Below are 20,455 nucleotides of genomic sequence, written 5' to 3'. Positions count from 1 at the left end.
CAAAATAAGAAGCAACCACTCTTTGATGTCTTCTAGGAAACAAAAGTGATTCGATTTAAGAGTTTGGTCTAGGATCACCGCCTATGAGGGGGGTTCAGGGAATGCCCAGTAAGGCTCTTGGGGACAATGGTGCTGGATGGGCCTTTAGCCAGACTGGCACTCAGTCTGGGTATCCAGGAGAGCATTCAGAAATAAGTATTTGTGTAGCTGTTTTGGAAAGAAGGGCATTTGAGGCGGGGCTTTTCTACATTAGGTGGTACAGGTTCAAAAAGGCCAGAGCAGAGAGCAAGGAGGTGGGAATCCAGAGCTGTGTGTCCTCTGGAGAGAGGGCATTCTGACTGGATACCCACATGTCCTCTTTGCCCCTCAGCCCTGCTCCCCAATGCAGGTTAACCACAGCCACCAGCTCCATTTGAGCCACCTCCCCAACGACCAAAAAGCTCAGGGCAGCTTGTGGCCATGGCTTATCACTTTCTTACATCTGTGGTAAATGGAAATGACAAAAATGGGCTGTCTTTATTTTTGGAAAACAAATAGCAAAAGAAAAAACCAAAACTCAACCAAATAGGTGATAGCAACATTATTTTCAAATGCATTGGTTGAAAATTCTAGTCCAGATAATAGAACAGGAGTGGTACTTGTGGTCTCCAGCTATATTCCACTGTCAGACAAAAATACTTTTCTTCATTGAAGTACACATTATGTAACATTGTGTATCAGATGACCTCAGCCATAAAGTTGGTCTTTAGAGCTTCTTCTTTCGTTCAAGAAAGCCATCCATTGCATGAAAGATGTCAAGATAGTCACCTATAAGCAGTACTGTCTTGAGGGGCAAAAAGCTAAAGAGAACACAAGAATAAACTTTCGTGATTATCATTCATGAAAGCCTCTTTACCACCTCTACTGAAAAGCAGTGTCACCTCTTGCGGCAGATGAAGTCATTCACTCATGCACACACTATGCAGCCTGACTGCTACCTGCCTCAGGGTCACTGGGCCTTCTTCACTATATCAGAGGACACTTGCCCAGGGCCTCGACAGGTTTTGTGGCTTTACTTAAGTTATTCAATTCACTTCTCATTTCGGTTTCCAAAGCATCACTCCACTGTACAATGACACAGAGGAAGCAGTGAAGTGTTGTGGTGTAGGCATGGGCTCTGGGGGCAGATGAGCCTGGCTGGAATCCTAGCTCTTGTCATTTGCAATGCCACCTTAGGCAACTGACTCAGCTCACAGACCTCAATTTCCTCAGCTGTAAAATGAGGTGATCAATCTGCCTTTCTGGGACTACTATGAGGATGAGATGCAATAACTCCTCAAACCTTGGGCAAGACTCAACTAACACTTCATTTTCTCCATCCCCGCCTGCCCCTCTGCAAAGCCATATATATGCATGATCATCATCCCAACAGAGCACTCTGCTCCACTGGCCTTAGCATTCAATACTGCAGAGCAAGGAAACAAAGCAGGCACAGGAAACCTGAGACTCATCCTAAGGTGGGGAGTAAAGGAAAGGACCCCATGCTCCTTGTTCCCCTGTTTGGGCACCCCAAGATCTACAGGTGGTTCATCCCCTCCACCGTTTCAAGTCTCTAGTCAACTACTACCTTCTTTATGAGACTACCCCCACCCATTAAATACCACTCTTAAAATGAAATCTCACAGGCTGGGCACGGTGGCTCATGCCCATAATCCCAGCACTTTGGGAGGCTGAGGCGGGCAGATCACAATGTCAGGAGTTTGAGACCAGCCTGGCCAACATGGTGAAACCCTGTCTCTACTAAAAACACAAAAATTAGCCAGGCGTGGTGGCACATGCCTGTAATCCTAGCTACTCAGGAGGCTGAGGTAGGAGAATTGCTTGAAACCGGGAGGTGGGGGGTTGCAGTGAGGCATGATCGTGCCACTGCACTCCGGCCTGGGCAACACAGCAAGAGTCTGTCTCAAAAGAAAAAAAAAAAATTAAATCTCGCCGAGATGTGGTGGCTCATGCTTGTAATCCCAACGCCTTGGGAGGCTGAGGTGGGAGGATTGCTTGAAGCCAGGAATTTGAGACCAGCCTGGGCAATATAGCAAGACCCCATCTCTAAAAAAATAAAAATAAATTAGCTGTGCATAATGGTGCACAACTATAGTCCCAGCTATTTGGGAGGCTGAGGTGGGAGGATGACTTGAGCCTGGGAGTTTGAGGCTGCTGTGGGCTATGATCGCACCACTGCACTCTAGCCTGGGTGACAGAACAAGACCTTGTCTCCCAAAAAAATTAAATAAGTAAAATTAAAAAAAAAAACGTAAATCTTGGCCAGGCGCAGTGTTTCACGCTTGTAATCCCAGCACTTGGAGTCCGAGACCAGCCTGGCCAATGTGGTGACACCCCGACTCTACTAAAAATACAAAAATTAGCCAGGCATGGTGGCAGGCACCTGTAATCCCAGCTACTCGGGAGCCTGACACAGGAGAATCACTTGAACCTGGGAAGGTGGGGGTTGCAGTGAGCCAATATCGCGCCATTGGACTCTAGCCTGGGTGATGAGCAAAACTTCATCTCAAAAAAAAAAAAAAAAAAAAAAAAAAGTAAAAAAAGTAAAACTCAACTTGCACCCATCTACCTCCCACTGTGGGATTTCCTTTTTTCCCTTTCCTGCTTTATATTTCTTTAGAGCACTTACGGTCTTTTCTTTTACTTTACTGTTTTTTTTTTTTGTTTCTTTTCTGTCCCCTCACCCCACAGGAAGTGATTTCCACATGGGCAGGGACCACTGTTTGTCTTGTTCTTTGCTGTAACCCTGAGCGCAGATCCTTGGATGGTGGGTGATTCATGACACACACAGCACTCTCTGAATGTTTGCTGAATGAATGTTTGGTGGAGTGTTTGATGTGACTGCCTTTACTGAGCTTCTTCACCTTGCCTTTGGCTTACTCAGCAGCTATCTAGCCCTCTCTCAAAACATGTCCCATAACTAGTATGTCATAAAACTAAACATAATCTTCACAGTTATTCAAAGTAGAAAAATTAAGTTCCATGTTCTTACCATTGGCATTACTGTAATATAATCTATCTATTAAGCAAAAAGAACTTAGTGTGTTGTGTGAATGCACACCTTGCCCAATAAACAGTGCATTACATGAATCTACAAGCTATGACAAACATTGTCTCTACATTGTAAATGAAGAAGCCAAAACCTGGAGAATAAAGGGCATGCTCAGAGTCACAGACTTAGTCAATAGTGGGATCATAAGCCTGGATTTCGAATTGCTTATCAAGGATCCTTTGCTCTGTCCCACACAGCCTCAGTCAGGCATTCTGACCCCTCCTGTGCCAGATGAAGCCTGGAGAAATGATAGGATGCAAGAATGACATTTGGTTCATTGTACAAAGTAGAGATAATTAGCTAATGAGAAAAGAAATTTCTGTACACTGGATGGGCAATGGCTGCTGGCCATGTAGTGGATGTGAGGTATAATATCTATCTTCAAATTACTAGGAATTGTCATTGGCAAGACTGATGGAATTGCACATGGAGCTGGGGGAGAAGCACAAACCAATGAGGGGAAGTTCAAACGAGGCAGATTTCAACTCAAGGTGCTTCCTCACAGAGCAGAAAGCCCAGTGAGGCAAGATTTAACTAGATGACCTGTTACAGTCTAGAAAATGAATTGAGGTAACAGGAATCAGCAGCGCACCACTATCCTTGTAACCGGGTCAAATGCTCATTCAGTACCTATGAATTTCAGCACTGAAACTCCATGGAGAGCAGGGAAGGGTGCACAAGAATGCTTTTTCTACTTTTTTTTTTTTTTTTTTTTTTTTTTTTGACATGGAGTTTTTGGTCTTGTTGCCCAAGCTGGAGGGCAACGGCGTGACCTCAGCTCACTGCAACCTCTGCCTTCCCGTTTCAAGCGATTCTCCTGCCTCGGCCTCCGGAGTAGCTGGGATTACAGGCATGCGTCACTGTGTACTTTTTTTATTTTTTAAGAGACAGAGTCTCACTCTGTTGCCAAGATGGAGTGCAGTGGTCTGATCGTGGCTTACTGCAGCCTCAAACCCCTGGGTTCAAGCAATCCTCCTGCCTCAGCTTCCTGACTAGCTGGGACTATAGGTGTGTACCAGCTTCAAATTCCTGGGCTCAACCAACCCTCCTGACTCAGGCTCCTAAGTAGCTGGGACTACAGGCTTGCACTACCATGCCTGGCTTATTTGTTATTTTTGTAGAGATGGGGTCTTGCTTTGTTTCCCAGGTAGTCTCGAACTCCTGACCTCAAACAATCCTCTCACCTTGAACTCCCAAGTGCTGGGATTACAAATGTGAGCCGCTGCTCCCAGCCCTTTCTTGTGCTTTTAAGAGGTGGTTTTACGTTTTTTCCCTCAAATTCTTTAACCATCCTAAGAGTTCGAATTTATTATGTATTACTAATCGTACTCATACCACAAATTTCTGTAGCACTTGGCTTACTGTCTAGCCTTGACTTTGGGGCCCTGTACCTGAGGAGGCATGGATACAATATCTATTCCAACAGGATTATTTTATCATGAGCACAAGAAAATCTCTCCTAAAAATGATCATTTCAATCTTTCCATCTGCCAGTACATTCACTTCTTTTTCAGAATAATTCGATACTAAGGTGGCAGGAAGGGTTAGACCCCATTTTCTTGACTCATGGGGGCACTGCAACTATGTAAATTTGGTATTGTGTCAGCAATGGGCACAATGATAGAATTAACAGGACTTAATAGAATTAAATGAATGAATTTTAATTTATCAGGTATTTTTAAAGTGGCTTCTCCTGGTGGGATTTGGAGTAAACTGTAGATTGGCATGTTAGGGAAGTAATAGAAGCTAACATAATTACCTTTTAAGAAACATCACGAAGTATAAAAACTTTGGCATATAGAAGTACATTTTTTCTTGTAGAATAGCTTCTACTATTTTTTCCGCGGCATATTCTGGTTCCAGAATTGGCAACAGAGAAGGACAACTAGAATATAAAATGACAACAATTAAAAAAAACCCCAAAGGCCAAATTCACAAATAAAGATAGTTTTTCAAATTAGGGATAAAAGGTTTTAAGACGTTATCACTTTTTTCTTTCCCTTTCAAATTTCATTTATTTTTATATTTACTCCTTTATTGTCAATGTGTCAATGCAGTCAGTAGTAACATAACTAAAATATGAAATGAAAAGTGATTCTCATTAACACACTGATATTACAATATACATATATGTGAAATCATATTAAACAAATATTCCAAATATTTGTAAGGCAAGCTGTTGAAAACACATTGCCTGTAGTCTCCATGAGATACAGAATTGGGCGTCTGTGACTGCTATGGCCTGGGTATTTGTGTCCCCCACAAAACTCACATGTTGAAGCCTAAACTCCCAATGTGATGGCATTTAGAGGTGGGGCTTTTGAGGTGTAGCTAGGTCACCATTGTGGAGCCCTGATGAATGGGATTAGTGCCTGTCTGAGAAGAGCCTATCAGCACCTTAGTCTTGGACTCCTAGCCTCCAGAACTGTGAGAAAGGCATTTTTCTTGTTTAAGCCACCTAGTGTATGATAGTTCATTATAGCAACTCCTTCTGTATGACCAAGACAGTATCTCTCCAATGATTGCCAGTCCTTCTGGAATCAGAGAGGGGGCATAATGGGATTGGATGGCAGGAAGGGGATGTGGACAGGAGAGCCTGGGAGATGGTGGAACAGATGCAGGGCCTGGGGGGCTATCAGAGAGACACTGCCTTGATAAACCATTCCCATTCAACTTGGTATCCTTCACACAAACACATACTAAGAAAGACCTCAGAATTCTAAGACCATTTATAAATCATACTGAATCCCAGAACAATATATTTTAAACAACTTTAAAAAACAGAACAAAATAAAATAGATAGCAAATCATTTTTAAAAGTGTAGATTCTGTGAAATTAAAGGGTATACTTACGCTGTAGTACAACCTTCAAACATTCCAGTTTTTATAAAAAAGGGGCACACAATTGTGGTTTTGATCCCCTTTTGATTTTGGACAAATGTTTCTACAAATACAGATTCAGCAAGCCCAAAGGCTGCAAATTTACTTGCACAATAATCTGCAAAAGACAAAGCATGTTCATGTATATTCCAAAGTTTTAAAATGGCATTACCTTAAGGTCTACCCATAATGCTAACAGCAACAGATAATAAGAAAACAATTTCAGAGTTCTCCTTTTGTGTAATCTTGGTCTACTCCCACTGGAAGAAGTGAGTAGGGAGTGGGAAGGGACATGGTTAACTGAAGATCAGGGTCAGCTGACAATGATCAAGTGAGGCCCAGCACAAGAAGGGCTGCAGAGATCCTGCCTCAGGTCACACTGCTGGACTTTACTAGCAAGTCAATGCATTGTGAGCCCCTGTGCTAGTTCTTACATGAGGCCCTGTCTCAAAAAATTGCAATCCCACTGGGGCATGAAGACATTCAAAAGAAGAAACAAAACACTAACTGATATAGGAATCTAGGCAAGAGAGGCCAGCATGGGTTGTGATTCTCAGATCAAGTTTTCTTCCAACTCTCTTTCCTTTACTTCCAGAAAAACAACAACAGCAACAACAACAACAACAACAAATAAAACAAAGGGCTTGGTAGCTTCAACCTCCACCTCTTCAATACCTTGAAAATGCAGGGTAGGGGCAGAGGGAGGAATGGAAAGTGGCACTTGTGTCCATTTTGAACTTTTTGTCTTTAATCATACTTGTTTTAACAAAACATCTGACTATTCAATTGACTAAGTGAAAAAGTTTGGAGAAGAAATGGTGTTGAGGTGCATTAACACTTTCCTTTGCCCCACACATTCAGAGGAGGCATATTTAAACTTGCTATGTTACGGTGCAGCTACTGCAATTGGTAAGAGCCAGTTTATAAGTGCCAGGCATGGGGTTGTCCAGCCCCAGTGCTGTCCAGACAGTGGATCAGAGGCTAGAGACTGGGAAGGGGGAGGAGGAGTCCAGAGCAGCTTCTAGGGTAATTGAAATCATCAGGTATAAATACAGCTGAGCCCCTTGACCCCTGAGATTCTGATGAGCAGATATGGCCCATGACCCAAGGAATCTGCATGCTAAACTGGCATCCCTGGTGGTTCTGATGCAGGGGAGTAAAGACTCACACGATGGGAAATACCAAAGGCTTACACTTGTTTCTAAGATGAGCTGCGGGTGGGAGAGTCCTGTATCTGAAGACAGGAATATTCTGTCTGAAAAGGATTGATAAGGAGCTGTAAATATACCTGAATGATTTCAAAGGCCTGTGACTTAACAGATGTATAAGACAGAGGTAAGATAATAGCTGATAAGTTCTAAGAAGGAGAGAGGAAGGGAAGTCCTGGGTCATAAGGAGGATAGATTGGTGATATTTAGGGTGACTGGTGGTTCTGAAAAACCTATTCATGTGATGGACATACTGAGCTAAGACTGGTTTTGTCAATCTTGAACTATGCCACTTTGCTTCAAAGCATTAGGAACTACCGAACTGGCAAACCGGCTTATCTGTTACCCGAATGTTGCTGCTACAGTTCTGTTGGATGAGTTTTAGCAATCCTTGTAAGCCAGGACATGGGACATTTGCACTAGGGGATGCCATGGTAGGTTAGGTCAAGGTTTCTGTTCCTTCTAGAGCCAGCTCCCAAGTTGGGCCTCCTTGGTTGAGGCTCTCGAAGGATCTCTTTGCCTCCTCCCCACTGCTACTGTCAAGTCAGTTGGCTGTTGCAAGGGAGATGAAAATGCCCGCCACTTCCTGCAGGTCTTCAACCAGTGGAAAAACAAAGCAGTTAACTTTAGGTTTCTTGAGGTGAAGAAACTTTATCCAAACTCACAGCAGTGGGGAGATCACTTAAAGGAAACTTCAGGAGAAGACAGGGTCATCCTCCTTACCATCCTGTGACAGTGTCAGTGTGAAGTTTGGAGGACAGTTGTTATGTTGATCACTTGTGCAAAAAAATTATCAGTGAGGCTTCTCTCTCTTTTAAACCAAGGGGACTGCATAAGACCTAATGATTCCAAAGGGCACAGTCCAATTTCACGTAAGTCTATCTGATGGGCGGTTTTGCTACACGATGAAGTTATCAACCACTTATTGACTATACTTTTTAGCTTATTATTCTTTATCATTAGGACATCAAGTCAGTGCTAATTATTCAGAGCTATTATGCAAGTTAAAGTTATAGGGAATTTTGCAATTGTAAATGGCTACGTTTTTCTTACCTGCCAGCCCATTTACTCCAACTAATCCAGCTGAACTTGAAATGCAAACCAAATGTCCATGGTCATTAGCAATCATAGCAGGTAGAAAGGCTTTATAAGTCTAAGAAGACAAAGGAAAACTTTTGATGTTTAATGCCACATTGTATAATTTTATCAGATATTTATATACTCATTGTGATCAAAAAATCTTTCTTTTCAGCCCATAAAATATCTGAAGGTATGGGGATATAAAAACTTAAACATCTAGAAAGCAATCATTTTAACTTATTTAACCTGTTAGATCAATTTTTTATGGCAATTCCAGTATTATTAAAATGATTTATTCAGACTTACGTTTTTGCTCATATTTGACTTTTAACGACACAATATTAAGACAAGAATTGACGGAGTATGGGAAAATCTTTGTTGTGGCAGCCACAACCCCAAACCTCACAAACATGATGCTTTAGATTTAGATTGCCTTCTCTCTCCTTAGCTTGATTTTGAGTTTCAAATTTTCCCTGAACATTGTTCACAGGACATCTGGTTGTTGACTTCAATTTTAAAAGAGCACTTTGTTTTAAACTCATCTCTACTCTTTAAAATAAGTTTCTTATTTTTGTTCCATTTCATAAAACAGAATATCTATTAGAAAGAGGGCACATCTGTATACTGTCCAACACCTTCACCATTGACTGGGGGTCTGGAGAAAGAACGTAAAGGAGACAGAAACGAGCTTTTGAAGAAGACATCTTCTGCAACAAAGGAGTAACTAATCACATCCAAAGACATGGAGGTGAGAAAAGGGATCTCTTACAAAGGCCAAACCTCACTTGTTTGCCTGCATTGCAATAAGTCTCAGACAGAAACTAACAGGTAGAGAGAGGTGGGAAATCAAAACAAAGCAAAAGGAAGCAGTGCAGCAAACAATCCGGGGTCTGCCATGAGTTGGGACACTTCTCAGTAGGGATACTGCCTTTGAGAGCCCAGCCTTCAGGTAGCTCTTGGACACTCTAGCAATTGAGTCACTGTCTTTGTGCCTGGCAACGTGCAGATGCTTAAAGAATGTACATGAACTTGCCCAGAAGAAGTAAAGGGAGTGAGAGGACATAAGGAGTGATAGGAGCCAGGGAAACACCAGCATTGGAGGAGGAGGAGGAGGAAGAAAAAGAGGAAGTAGAGGAGGAGTCGGAGTCGGAGGAAGAAGAAGGAGAAAGAAGAAGGAGGAGGAAGGAGGAGGGAGGAGGGAGAAGAAGAAAAAGGAGAAGAAGAGGAAAAAGAAGGAGGAGGAGGAAGGAAGGAAGACGGAGAAGAAGAAAGAGAGAAAGAGAGAGAGAGAGAGAGAACATGAAGGCACCTGGGGAAAAACAGAGAGGTAGGAAAAGAACACAGAGTCAGGCCGAGTGCAGTGGCTCACACCTGTAATCCCAGCATTTTGGGAGGCCGAGGTGGGAGGATCACAAGGTCAAGAGATTGAGATCAGCCTGGCCAACATGGCGAAATCCCGTCTCTACTAAAAATACAAAAAGTAGCTGGGCGTGGTGGTGCATGCCTGTAGTCCCAGATACTTGGGAGGCTGAGGTAGAAGAATTGCTTGAACCCGGGAGGTGGAGGTTGCTGTGAGCCGAGATTGTGCCACTGCACTCCAGTCTGGCAGCAGAGTCAGACTCTATCTCAAAAAAAAAACAAAAAAAAAACCAAAACAAACAAACAAAAAAAACCCCCACAAAGCCATGGGAGTGGGAGTGGAGACTTCCAGGGACCATGATCTTTATCTTCATTCCAACTATATATGAGTATAAGCAAAAGGAGAGGGACATTTGGGACAAGATAAATCATTTGCAGTAGCTCCTGTAGGAACATGGTAGCCACTAAATTCTGAATCTTTCCATTTTTCTCCTGAAAACTTTACAAAACACCAAGAATAGCACCAGCACCATTACATTTTTGGTGGAAATAGGGGACAGAAAATCTACAAATTCCAAATTACATTTGAAGGCTGCTAAAGAAGAGTTGGGCAGAAAGGTGTGAGGAGAATTGAGGAGGAGCTCAGAAATCTCCAGCAAAGACTCCCGGGAGACAGCCTTGCCCAGGAATGACGAGCTACGAGCAGGGCTGCAACCAAACAGGTCAAAAGTCCTGTAATTCCAGTACTGTGGAAGGCGAGGCAGATGGAACACTTGAGGCCAGGAGTTCAACACCAGCCTGGCCAACATGGCAAAAACCTGTCTCTACTAAAAACACAAAAAATTAGTCGGGTGTGGTGGCACGCACCTGTAATCCCAGTTACTCAGGTGGCTGAGGCACAAGAATCGCTTGAATCCAGGAAGCGGAGGTTACAGTGAGCTGAGATTGCACCACTGTACTCCAGCCTGGGAGACAGAAGGAGACTCTGTCTCAAAAAATTAAAATAAAATGATAAAGTAAAATAAAAGTAAACTTTTAATAAAAGCTGGGAGAGGTAGCAAGACGGTGCATGCATAGTGTGGGGAGGCCTGAGATGGCTGGTCTCAGCACATGCCAGAAAAATGCAACTTCTGGAATTGAGTGGGTAGCTTTAGAAGTCAGGACTGTGTTTTTAGTGCTGGTAGCAGGTGGTAACCCGGGTTACCAGTGGAGCCTCTAATTTCTCTGGTTGGGTACTAACGAAGGTGACTGTAGGTTTTGGTTTGCCCATAACAGACCTGATTAACGCTTGCTCATTAATAATGCTGAATTTCACTTCCAAAAGTGTCCCAGCTTAGACAAATTACAATGCTACCCTGGTCCTGTCTAAGTTTAGTTACCCGCTATGGAGCAAATCTTTTACGTTCTATGATCCCTTATCTTACCAAGCTGTTTTAAGGAAAATATGTGAGCCACCTGGAGTATTCCCTAACATTTGCAGCTAATCAATACATGGTAGCAGGACCATGAGGACAGTTCTGTCCTTGTAGGATTCCCTGAGCAGAGGTCCTGGGAGCTGTAGATTAAGTGGCATCAGAAGAGGACAACTGCGTAGACCAGGACAAGTCCAAAATTGAGAAGTCTCTGCTTTACTTAGAGGCTAATAACATTGTAAAAGAGCAAGAGGAAAGTACTTCTAAATGCCAGAGTAACTTTACATTTATTATGAGAAGAAACAATTATTACCCATAAATGTGCTTTGAAATTCACATCAAATGACTTTTCCATAAGCTCATCTGGACAGTCAAGGAAATTTTTGCCTGTTACGATTCCGGCATTGTTGATTAGGATGGAAACATCGCCGACTTCTTTTTTAACCTGAATTGAATAAGAGCAACACCACCAATGTAGTAATTCCTTATATGATCTAGATTTTATTTTCCCACAGTTTTATGTTTTTTTATCCTGGTTAATTCATACTGAGTTTATGCACTCTAAAAATACAGCTTGGGGCCAGGCTCAGTGGCTCACACCTGTAATCCCAGCACTCTCGCAGGCCGAGGCAGGTGGGTGACTTGAGGACAGGAGTTTGAGAACAGCCTGGCCAACATGGCAAAATCCTGTCTCTACTAAAATTACAAAAATTAGCCAGGCATGGTGGCGCATGCTTCTGGTCTCAGCTACTCGGGAGGCTGAGGCAGGAGAATTGCTTAAACCAGGGAGGTAGAGGTTGTAGTAAGCCAAGATCACGCCACTGCACTCCAGCCTGGGTGACACAGCAAGACTGCGTCTAAATGAATAAATAAATACAGTTTGGTTTATTTACATTGCTGAGTCTACAGTGTACCAGAGATCAAGTTTTTTTGTGTGTGTTTGTTTGGTTTTTTTTTTTCGTTTTTTTTGAGATGGAGTCTCCCTCTGTTGCCCAGGCTGGAGTGCAGTGGCACGATCTTGGCTCACTGCAAACTCCACCTCCTGGGTTCACACCATTCTCCTGCCTCAGCCTCGCAAGTAGTTGGGACTACAGGTGCCTACCACCACACTCGGCTAATTTTGTTTTTGTATTTTTAGTAGAGACGGGTTTTCACCGTGTTAGCCAGGATGGTCTCAATCTCCTGACCTTGTGATCCACCCGCCTTGGCCTCCCAAAGTGCTGGGATTACAGGTGTGAGCCACTGCGCCTGGCCTCCAGAGATCAAGTTTTGATGTGCTTTTCCTGTTTTTCTTAAAACGAGTCCATTGTCGAAACTCTACTTTCTGTTTACAGTTACAGCTGTTCTTCTACTCAGTGGTTAGTAACTTTGTTCTGTGCTCTGTTTGTGGCATTTCATTTTAATCAATGTGATGGGACATAAGAATAGCTTCATTATAGCCAAATGGGGTATAGATCAAGACTTTGCACAAATGAAGAAGGGGCTGGGTTAGGGAATAAATGGAGGAAAAAAGAAAATACAGTCATAAATCACTTAACAATGGAGATACATTCTGAGCAGTGCATTGTTAGGTGACTTGGTTGCTATGTGAAGATCACAGAGCATACTTAATAAACCTAGATGTGCGCCTACTACACATCTTAGGCCATATGGTGGAGCCTACTGCTCCTAGGCTACCTACCTGTACAGTGTGTTACTACACTGAACACTGCAGGCAACTGTTAACACATTGGTAAGTATTTGTGTATCTAAACATAGAACATTGGGACAGTAAAAATACTGTAATAATCTGTCCCATAATGTGGGACCACCATTTTGTATATGGTCTATCATTGACCAAAATGTCATTATATGGTGCATGACTGTATATATTTTAAACACACAGCACAGATTAGAATCTGCCTGTCCTGTTTTCATCAACTGGCTGGTTTTCTTCTTTCCGAGGATGGACACCTGAACTCAAGGCTAAGCTGTGGCCTAGGGATACAAGCTTTCAAAGTTATCGGAGACTCAGCAGAGACAAAACGCTGTCATATCACTCTGAAAGCTTTCTCTTTGATTGTTTGTCTATGGGCTACTTCTTAAAAATTCTCTGGTATTGGCCGGGCATGGTAACTCACGCCTGTAATCCCAGCACTTTGGGAGGCTGAGGCGGGCGGATCATGAGGTCAAGAGACGGAGACCATCCTGGCCGACATGGTGAAACCCTGTCTCCACTAAAAATACAAAAAGTATCTGGGTGTGGTGGCACGTGCCTGTAGTCCCAGCTACTCAGGAGGCTGAGGCAGGAGAATCGCTTGAACCTGGGAGGCGGAGGTTGCAGTGAGCCGGGATCATGCCACTGCACTCCAGCCTGGCGACAGAGCAAGACTCCATCTCAAAAAAAAAAAAAAAAAAAAAAATTCTCTGGTACTTTCCCTTCTATCCAGAATAAAAAGTGGAAATGGTGGGTTTATACGGATGGGGAGTAATTTCCTTCCCCTGAATTCAGAGGAGCAAATAACTAATTCCCTCCAAGACCTCACAGTGATAAAACCTGAATAATAAGCTGGTAATGACATGTTTGGCTATTTCTGAAGTCAAGCACCTGGGGCAGAACTAAATCACCATTACAGGGGAAAGGGAAAGGGAGGTAATTATTTATAGAGTGCTTCATACTAGTTTATCCCATAGCTAATAATCTTCATTGTTTGAATATCAACCGATTATTGCTTACGGCTGGCCAGATAAATTGTAGTCAGTGTAAGTCAACATGCCAGGTGTTTAACTTCTGAGTAGCTAAATTTGTGAGATCAGCTGTGCTTGGAAGAGTGGGCCCAGTGTAGGCCTAGCAAACTTGTCAGGTGTGGATCTCCAGCCTGTCTGGGCAGCCTGTGGTTGGAGATGGTGGTAGCAGAGAGGCAAAATGTAAAGACAAACTTGAAAGTCATAAACTTACCTGCCAGGGACCTGCAAACCTTAGCAAGGAAATCCTGGTTGAGCCTAGAAACTATGGAGTAACTTTACAATGTAGTCAGGCTGCTCACGGCAGGTTTGGTTGGTTCCTCCCTTCTCGATAAGTTGGGCAATTCTGGGAGGCACAAAGTGTCCCAGGAGAGTGATGAGTGAAGTACTTAAGCCAATGTGAGGACACAAAAATCCTTAGGCCAGGCACAGCAGCTCACACCTGTAATCCCAGCACTTTGGGAGGCCGAGGTGGGTGATCACCTGAGGTCGGGAGTTCGAGAACAGCCTGACCAACATGGAGAAACCACGTCTCTACTAAAAACACAAAAAAATTAGCCGGGCGTGATGGCACATGCCTGTAATCCCAGCTACTCGGGAGGCTGAGGCAGGAGAATCGCTTGAACCCGGGAGACAGAGGTTGCTGTGAGCTGAGATGGCGCCATTGCACTCCAGCCTGGGCAACAAGAGCGAAACTCTGTCTCAAAAAAAAAAAAAAAAAAAAAAAAAAATTCCTTGTGAGGGATGGGCACGTGCCTCTACGATGGTAAGAAAATCCTTACCATCCTCATGTCAGAGCTTTGGTTTTCTGAAAGCTTTATGTGTATCTGTATAAACACCAAAGAAGAAAACGTAGCTGAGTCTTTAGGATTAATAAAAGATTTTGATTGTCTTACAACTACTTAAGAGCAATACTTCGAATGTAGGTGGGGTGGACACAGCCTAAATTTAAAATCAGACAGAATATGGATTCAAATCCTGCCTCTATCACACACCAGGTCTGTGAACCCTGGGCAGGTTATTTAATGTCTCTGTATCTCGATTTCTTTATCCTCAAAGAAGGATGCCTCTATCCCTCCATTAACTTATACTGTAATAGGGGCCGGTACAGTCAGTGCAGTGTAATGTTAGGAGCAGGTACTCAGGTGTCAACAGACACAGTGGCAGCTTTAGTCTTGCTACTTACTAGTTGTGTTTCTTAGGTAAGCTACATACCTGCCCTAAGCCTTAGTCTCCCTACTTGTGAAATGGGGATAATAATGGGTTTTACTTTATAAGGTTACAATACATACATGGTAGTTAGCATAGTGTCTTGCATACAATAAGAGTTCAAAAGTCCCAATTTCCATTCTCCTATAATCTTGTCTACATTAAAGGAACACTGGAGAAAGGCTAACAGGCACTGAGAAAGGCAAGGGAAAAAGAACATGATATATGTCAAATTATAATAGTAAACACACAAGAGTTACCTGATCGGCTACTCTATACACTTCTTCCTTTTGGCTGCAATCGCAAGTATAGGCGTGCACTCTTGTGACCCCAGCTTCCTGAGCCATCTTACATGTTTCCTCATTCCCCTCCTTATTGACATCCCAGAGAACAAGCACAGATCCCCGTCGGGCAAACTGCAAAGCTAAGAGCCTTCCGAGTCCACTTCCAGCACCTGTGATGAGGACTATTTCACCAGCAACGTTCTTCTGTTGCTTTGGGAGTAAGGCAAAAATCATAGCCTCCAGAAGAGTAAACAGTGATTTTCCTAAGAAAATGAACAGTTTCTTTGATGATTGCAGGTTGAAAGACATGTTCTGGCTGACACCTATGAAGAAAGACAGATTCACGTGAGGACTTATTTGTCCATTTCCTCTGAGTTGTTTACTCCACGGAGCTCCTATATTCTGAAATAGTGAAAGTAACTGAGCTATGTGATTTAAACAGCTCTCCTGGTAGCAGACTCCGAATTCAGAAAGGGGGAGGAGGAAGCCACAGGGACTATATTTACTCAACTTTCATACTTGGCCCTAAGCTCAGCACATTATTTGCATGACTGCTACGTGCAGTATATAACAGAAATGTTTGTTAACCAGGAACTGTAACCACCGCACCCAAATTTAACATAAAGAATAAGTTCATTATTCTTTATAGTTAGCCTTTCTTCATAATAATCATGAATACTGTTGGCTGATTTTATGTTCAAAGTCTTGACCACATCACAATGTTTATAACATAATTGCTACCTCTCTGACTTTATTTTTCTCTCCTTTGATGTTTGTGCTTTCTCATTTGCATTATCGTTCTTTAATTTTGCATTACTGTATAAAATCTGAGATTTGAGAGGAAAATATAAAATCTTATTTGTAGAAAGCATTTGACAGGAAGTAACCAGATGTTCTAGACCTTTTCCGACAGATTTGCGATCAGCACCAGATAGTCCTTCCCTAGGCTCTGAGGTCCCCACGCCACCAACTCCACATCACTTACCACTCTGTGTGATTAAAGGTCAGAGGGGAGGCAGACCTGGACTCCTGCCCTGCACTGCCTCTGCCTACCTGTAAACCCCAGGGGGGAGCCTCTTGGCCTAACACTGGGCCTTGGTATCCTCATCTGTACTGGTCCCGTGGCGTAGGGTGTTTTTGCAGATGAAATGAGAATGTTCCACGTATCACCACAATGCCTGACTTATAGTCAGTGCTTTACAGACGTTATCACATTTCTCAGATTCATGGTACTGCCCACCAAGAAGGCACCTACTAGGTCTGCTGAATGAATAAAAGGCCCCCCCCTTGACAAACTCATACAGAGCTTAGTGCTTACATCCTGCTACCAGTTACTCACACTTTAGTGTGAATGAGTATATAAAATGCTTTCCTAACCACTAGCTGAGAAAGAAGGGAAGGTCTTATTTCCTTCAGGATGAGAACAGAAGACATACTTAGCAGAGGGCATACTGTGCTGGGGGTAGGAGCCTTCTCTGAATGGGGTGCTTAATTGAGAGGCTCAGACGAAGGCACAGGTGTGAGGAGACGGGAGGGGAGTAATGAAAAAACAGCAGGTCTTCACTTCACAGTTTGGCTGAAGTCAGCCTAGTTATGGTTAATGAGTAAGACTGGATAGATTCATCTACAGGAGGACTTGGTACGTGGTCACACCCTTAGGAAATGTCAAGAGTTGATGTGACCCAGGCTGTTGTTCCTGGCTTATTGTACAGATGAGACTGAGGATCCGAGAGAAGATGTATGTGACTGTTCAGGTCCCTGTGCTGGTTAGCTGGTGTGGGCCAGATTGGTTCATGTGTTCTGTTTATTGAGTATTCACCCCGTGCTGGTTCTATCTGGGCACTGAGGCTGAGGGGATGAGCAGCCTCTCATAATCTCTGTGCAGGTGAGCCAAGTAATCTAGTTGAAGAGACATATTCAACAAATAAATAAATCGTTACAAGCCATAGTGTTATAAAGAAAAGTGCAGTGTGCTATAGAGAGAATGATGGGAGAGCTGATTCAGATTGGGCCTGGGGGAGGAAGTAACAGAGGTCTGCTGGAAAGTGACCCTTTGAGTGGATATCCAAATGATGATGGTGGGAGGTAGGGATATTGAGCAATAGCTTTCCTGGCAGAGGGACAAAATAGTTTGTTGTAAGGCAGGTTTGACCTGTGTGTCCAGGGCTGTCCAGAGAATAAGAATGCTGGCTCTAAGGAACATGGACCTTCTTGTCAAATGAAGGACATTTTCATCCATGCTTTGATGAAATAGACCTCAAACGCTCTGTGATCTCTGCTGTGATTTACATTCACAGAGAAACTTTTAGAAGATTGTTCAGGCCTCCCAGGCGCTGCAGAACTGGAAAAGAAGGCGTCCTGAAAGAGGACTCTTATTTCAAATACACAGTCATGGAGCCTGTGCCTGTGGATCTGCAAGGATGAGGGTCAGACTGTGCACACAGTAATGGGAAACCCCAGGCACCCTTCTCAGACAGCAGCCTGGGCATTGCCAACTTTGGAAAATCCATACCAAGGGTAGTTGGTCAGACCACCACACTCCCTTTTATATCACTATGTGAATTCACACAGAGGGACAGAGGTCTACTTCTCCCATCACAGGGCTCCAGCACCTCAGCAGTGGCCAGAAGTCTCAACATTGACCTGGGTGACATGAATGCTCGTAATGTCAGAACATTCTAGATTTCAGTGTTCCACTGTCTCCATGTTGGCTTGATGCAAGACCTAAAATATGTCCATCTTTTAACCCTGTCTTGGCAGATGCTTACTAGATTTCTAAGAACTTGTCAGGCTGGGTTACCCCCTCCCCAGTTGAAGTTTAGGGTGCCTGCTGGGTACCCACATAAGCAATGAGGTCTACAGATTAAAGTTTGGTTTGGAATTCCAGATACATCACTGATTTTCCCTACAACTTTGGTAGAAATGATTTACCTTCTTGTGCCTCGGTTTCCTCCTCTAAAAAGGGAGTTTCTAATAGTACATAGGAATACTTACCACACAGAGGAGCTGTGAGAATTAAACCAGTTTATATAGGTAAAGTATTAAGGAGCGTTATGTGGTCACTACTAGCTTGTGTGAGACCTTTGAACAAATTAGAAAAAAAAAAAAGGCACTACTCTGCACAAAGTCCTCTGCGGGGTGTACAGGGTTGGGGAGGGGGTGCAAGAGGAGTTGTTTGGATTCCAACACCTGCCAGCTTACATGTCTCCCCCTCTGCTCCTCAGTCCCCATAATAATGTGGCACAGCCATAACATGGAGGCCTTTCTAGAACAGTGACAGGCACGGAATGACAGCAAAATAATTAATGGCTAGAACTTCCACTGGTGTTCCTGTTAAGCAAATGCATTAATAATCCCTGGCTATACCAATGAAATATGGTTATAGTATACTTACAAACAGGTGTGAATGCACGGTTCTATTTTACTGCAGAGACTTTCCTAGAATGTTACGGAGCATATACAATTTAATCTGGCAGGTTTCTAGGTGTCTCTAGCTCACGGCCTACCCAATCCAAACAGGCGCCCTCGGCTTCCCAGGCCAGTGGGCGGCAGCAAGTCGGCTCTGGTGAGGGCACCCGGACGAAACGGGAGGGCAGACAGACTGACAATCACAGCTTGGGTTGAAAGGGGTGATATGGGGGTGGTAGGGCCCTAGAGGTGGATTCACTGAGCAGCAGAGAGCAAGGAACCTGGGCAGAACGGACCGAAGAAGAAGGTCCAGGGAGGCATCCTGCCCTCTGCTCTGGGTGGGGAGGGAGGCTGGCAGCTCACCTCCGGGGGCGGGGTGTCTGCGTTAGCCGTAGCCACGCGAGCCTGGGCTTCGGGGACGCTGCAGCCGTGCGCTCCCGGGAGGAGTTCTGTTCTCACCAGCTCGCGGGTGGGTCCGGCCGCGGCTTGGCGACCCGCGCCCCCTTGCGCGCGACCCAGCGTGAAACCAGCCCAAAGGGCCGCCTCGCCCGACCCCCGCCAGCGCCACCTCCTCCGGGAGCCAGCACCCAGGACCGACGACCTCGGCAACTCACCCAGGACACTCTCCTTAGCTGCCCGCGGAGAAGCCGGCCTTGTCTGCCCCAGGCACCCGAGTCCCTGCCTCGTAACTCAGCGAGGTTCAGGTGTTTACCCAGATGCTGCCCGAGGCCAAGTCCAAGGGCGGGACGGCCGCGGCAGCGCCGGGGGTGGGGCCGGCAGTAGCCCCAGCACGCGACGTGGGCCGCACTCCTATCTTCTTTTTCTGGACCCGCAGATTTAAGAAGCTGGAAATTCGGTGGTGGAAACTGGATGCGAGCGCCGGATTTCTCTTAGGCTTAACGTTTCAATGCCTAGGCTGCACCCCAGAGTATTAGATGGGAATTTCTGGGTTGGGAGGGGCCCAGGCATTAGCTAGAAGAGTTTCCCAGGTATTTGCAAGGCACAACCCCGAGACTGGGAACTCTGGAGTTAGAAAACAAAGAGCAGTGTAGGCGTCCACGGGGGAGGGGCCAGGTCGTTTGTCTGGAGCCTGCAATGCGGGGAGTTCTCCAGCAGCATCTGATTGCTCCACGTGGGAACCTAAGTCAACAGCTTCCTTGCCCCTTGGAGGTAAGGGATGTGGGCGTGGGCTCGGGAGTCCCCAGGAAGTGGGTGGGGTGCAGGCAGGGGCGGGAGTGGGTGCGGCGCTGGCAGGCGGCCTAGGAGAAGAGGGCGAGGAAATTTGTTCTAACAAAATGAAGCTGAGAAATGAAGATAGAGTAAGTCACCAGGCACTCTGACCCAATCAAGATATATTAAGCATCTGGGTGTACTGCGATCCGGAAAATACAGCGATGATATATCTGTCAAGAAAAAAAAAAGAGTAAACATTCATTAATAAATCAGTAAAAGAGTTAATATAAGCACAAGACATCACTGAAATGCTAATAATAGAGAGTGAACTTTTCTGGGGGCAATGAGGAGCAGAAATGACAATGAATTATGGGATGTTGAAAGACATTGCAAAACAGGGGAGTCAGGATGAGATTGGGTTTGAAATTCATGCCGGGGCTGAGTAGGACAGGAAAAGTGGTGAGGGGTCGAAGAGCAGCCTTAGCCAGCCTATATCTGGGACAGATCTGGAGTAGAGGAACTGCACATTTGTTCTTTATTTGAGTGACAGAGGAAACAGGCAGGTCGTATAAGCTTAGAAAAGTAGGTGCAGGGGAGACCCTCGACTTTCTTTTCAGTGCTTAAGAG

General features: G+C 44.4%; 2 protein-coding genes across 2 annotated transcripts in view; both read right to left on the bottom strand.

Moving 5' to 3' along the window:
• The window catches only part of RPS20 (ribosomal protein S20), a 549,922-nt gene that overhangs the window by 229,542 nt on the left and 299,925 nt on the right, over positions 1-20,455 (bottom strand). The window lies entirely within an intron of this gene.
• SDR16C5 (short chain dehydrogenase/reductase family 16C member 5) lies at positions 490-20,081 on the bottom strand. Its single transcript, XM_050802364.1, has 7 exons — positions 19,270-20,081; positions 15,224-15,570; positions 11,344-11,475; positions 8,233-8,332; positions 5,945-6,089; positions 4,851-4,976; positions 490-839 (listed from the first exon to the last, which is right to left on the bottom strand). The coding sequence occupies exons 2-7, from the start codon at positions 15,554-15,556 to the stop codon at positions 746-748; spliced, it is 930 nt and encodes a 309-aa protein (XP_050658321.1). The 5' UTR covers positions 15,557-15,570; positions 19,270-20,081; the 3' UTR covers positions 490-745.

Source organism: Macaca thibetana, chromosome 8 (genome assembly GCF_024542745.1).
Source record: "Macaca thibetana thibetana isolate TM-01 chromosome 8, ASM2454274v1, whole genome shotgun sequence".
NCBI classification, from domain to species: Eukaryota; Metazoa; Chordata; class Mammalia; order Primates; family Cercopithecidae; genus Macaca; species Macaca thibetana.
The sequence above is the reverse complement of the archived record's forward strand: the minus strand, read 5'-3'. Positions and strand labels throughout refer to the sequence as shown.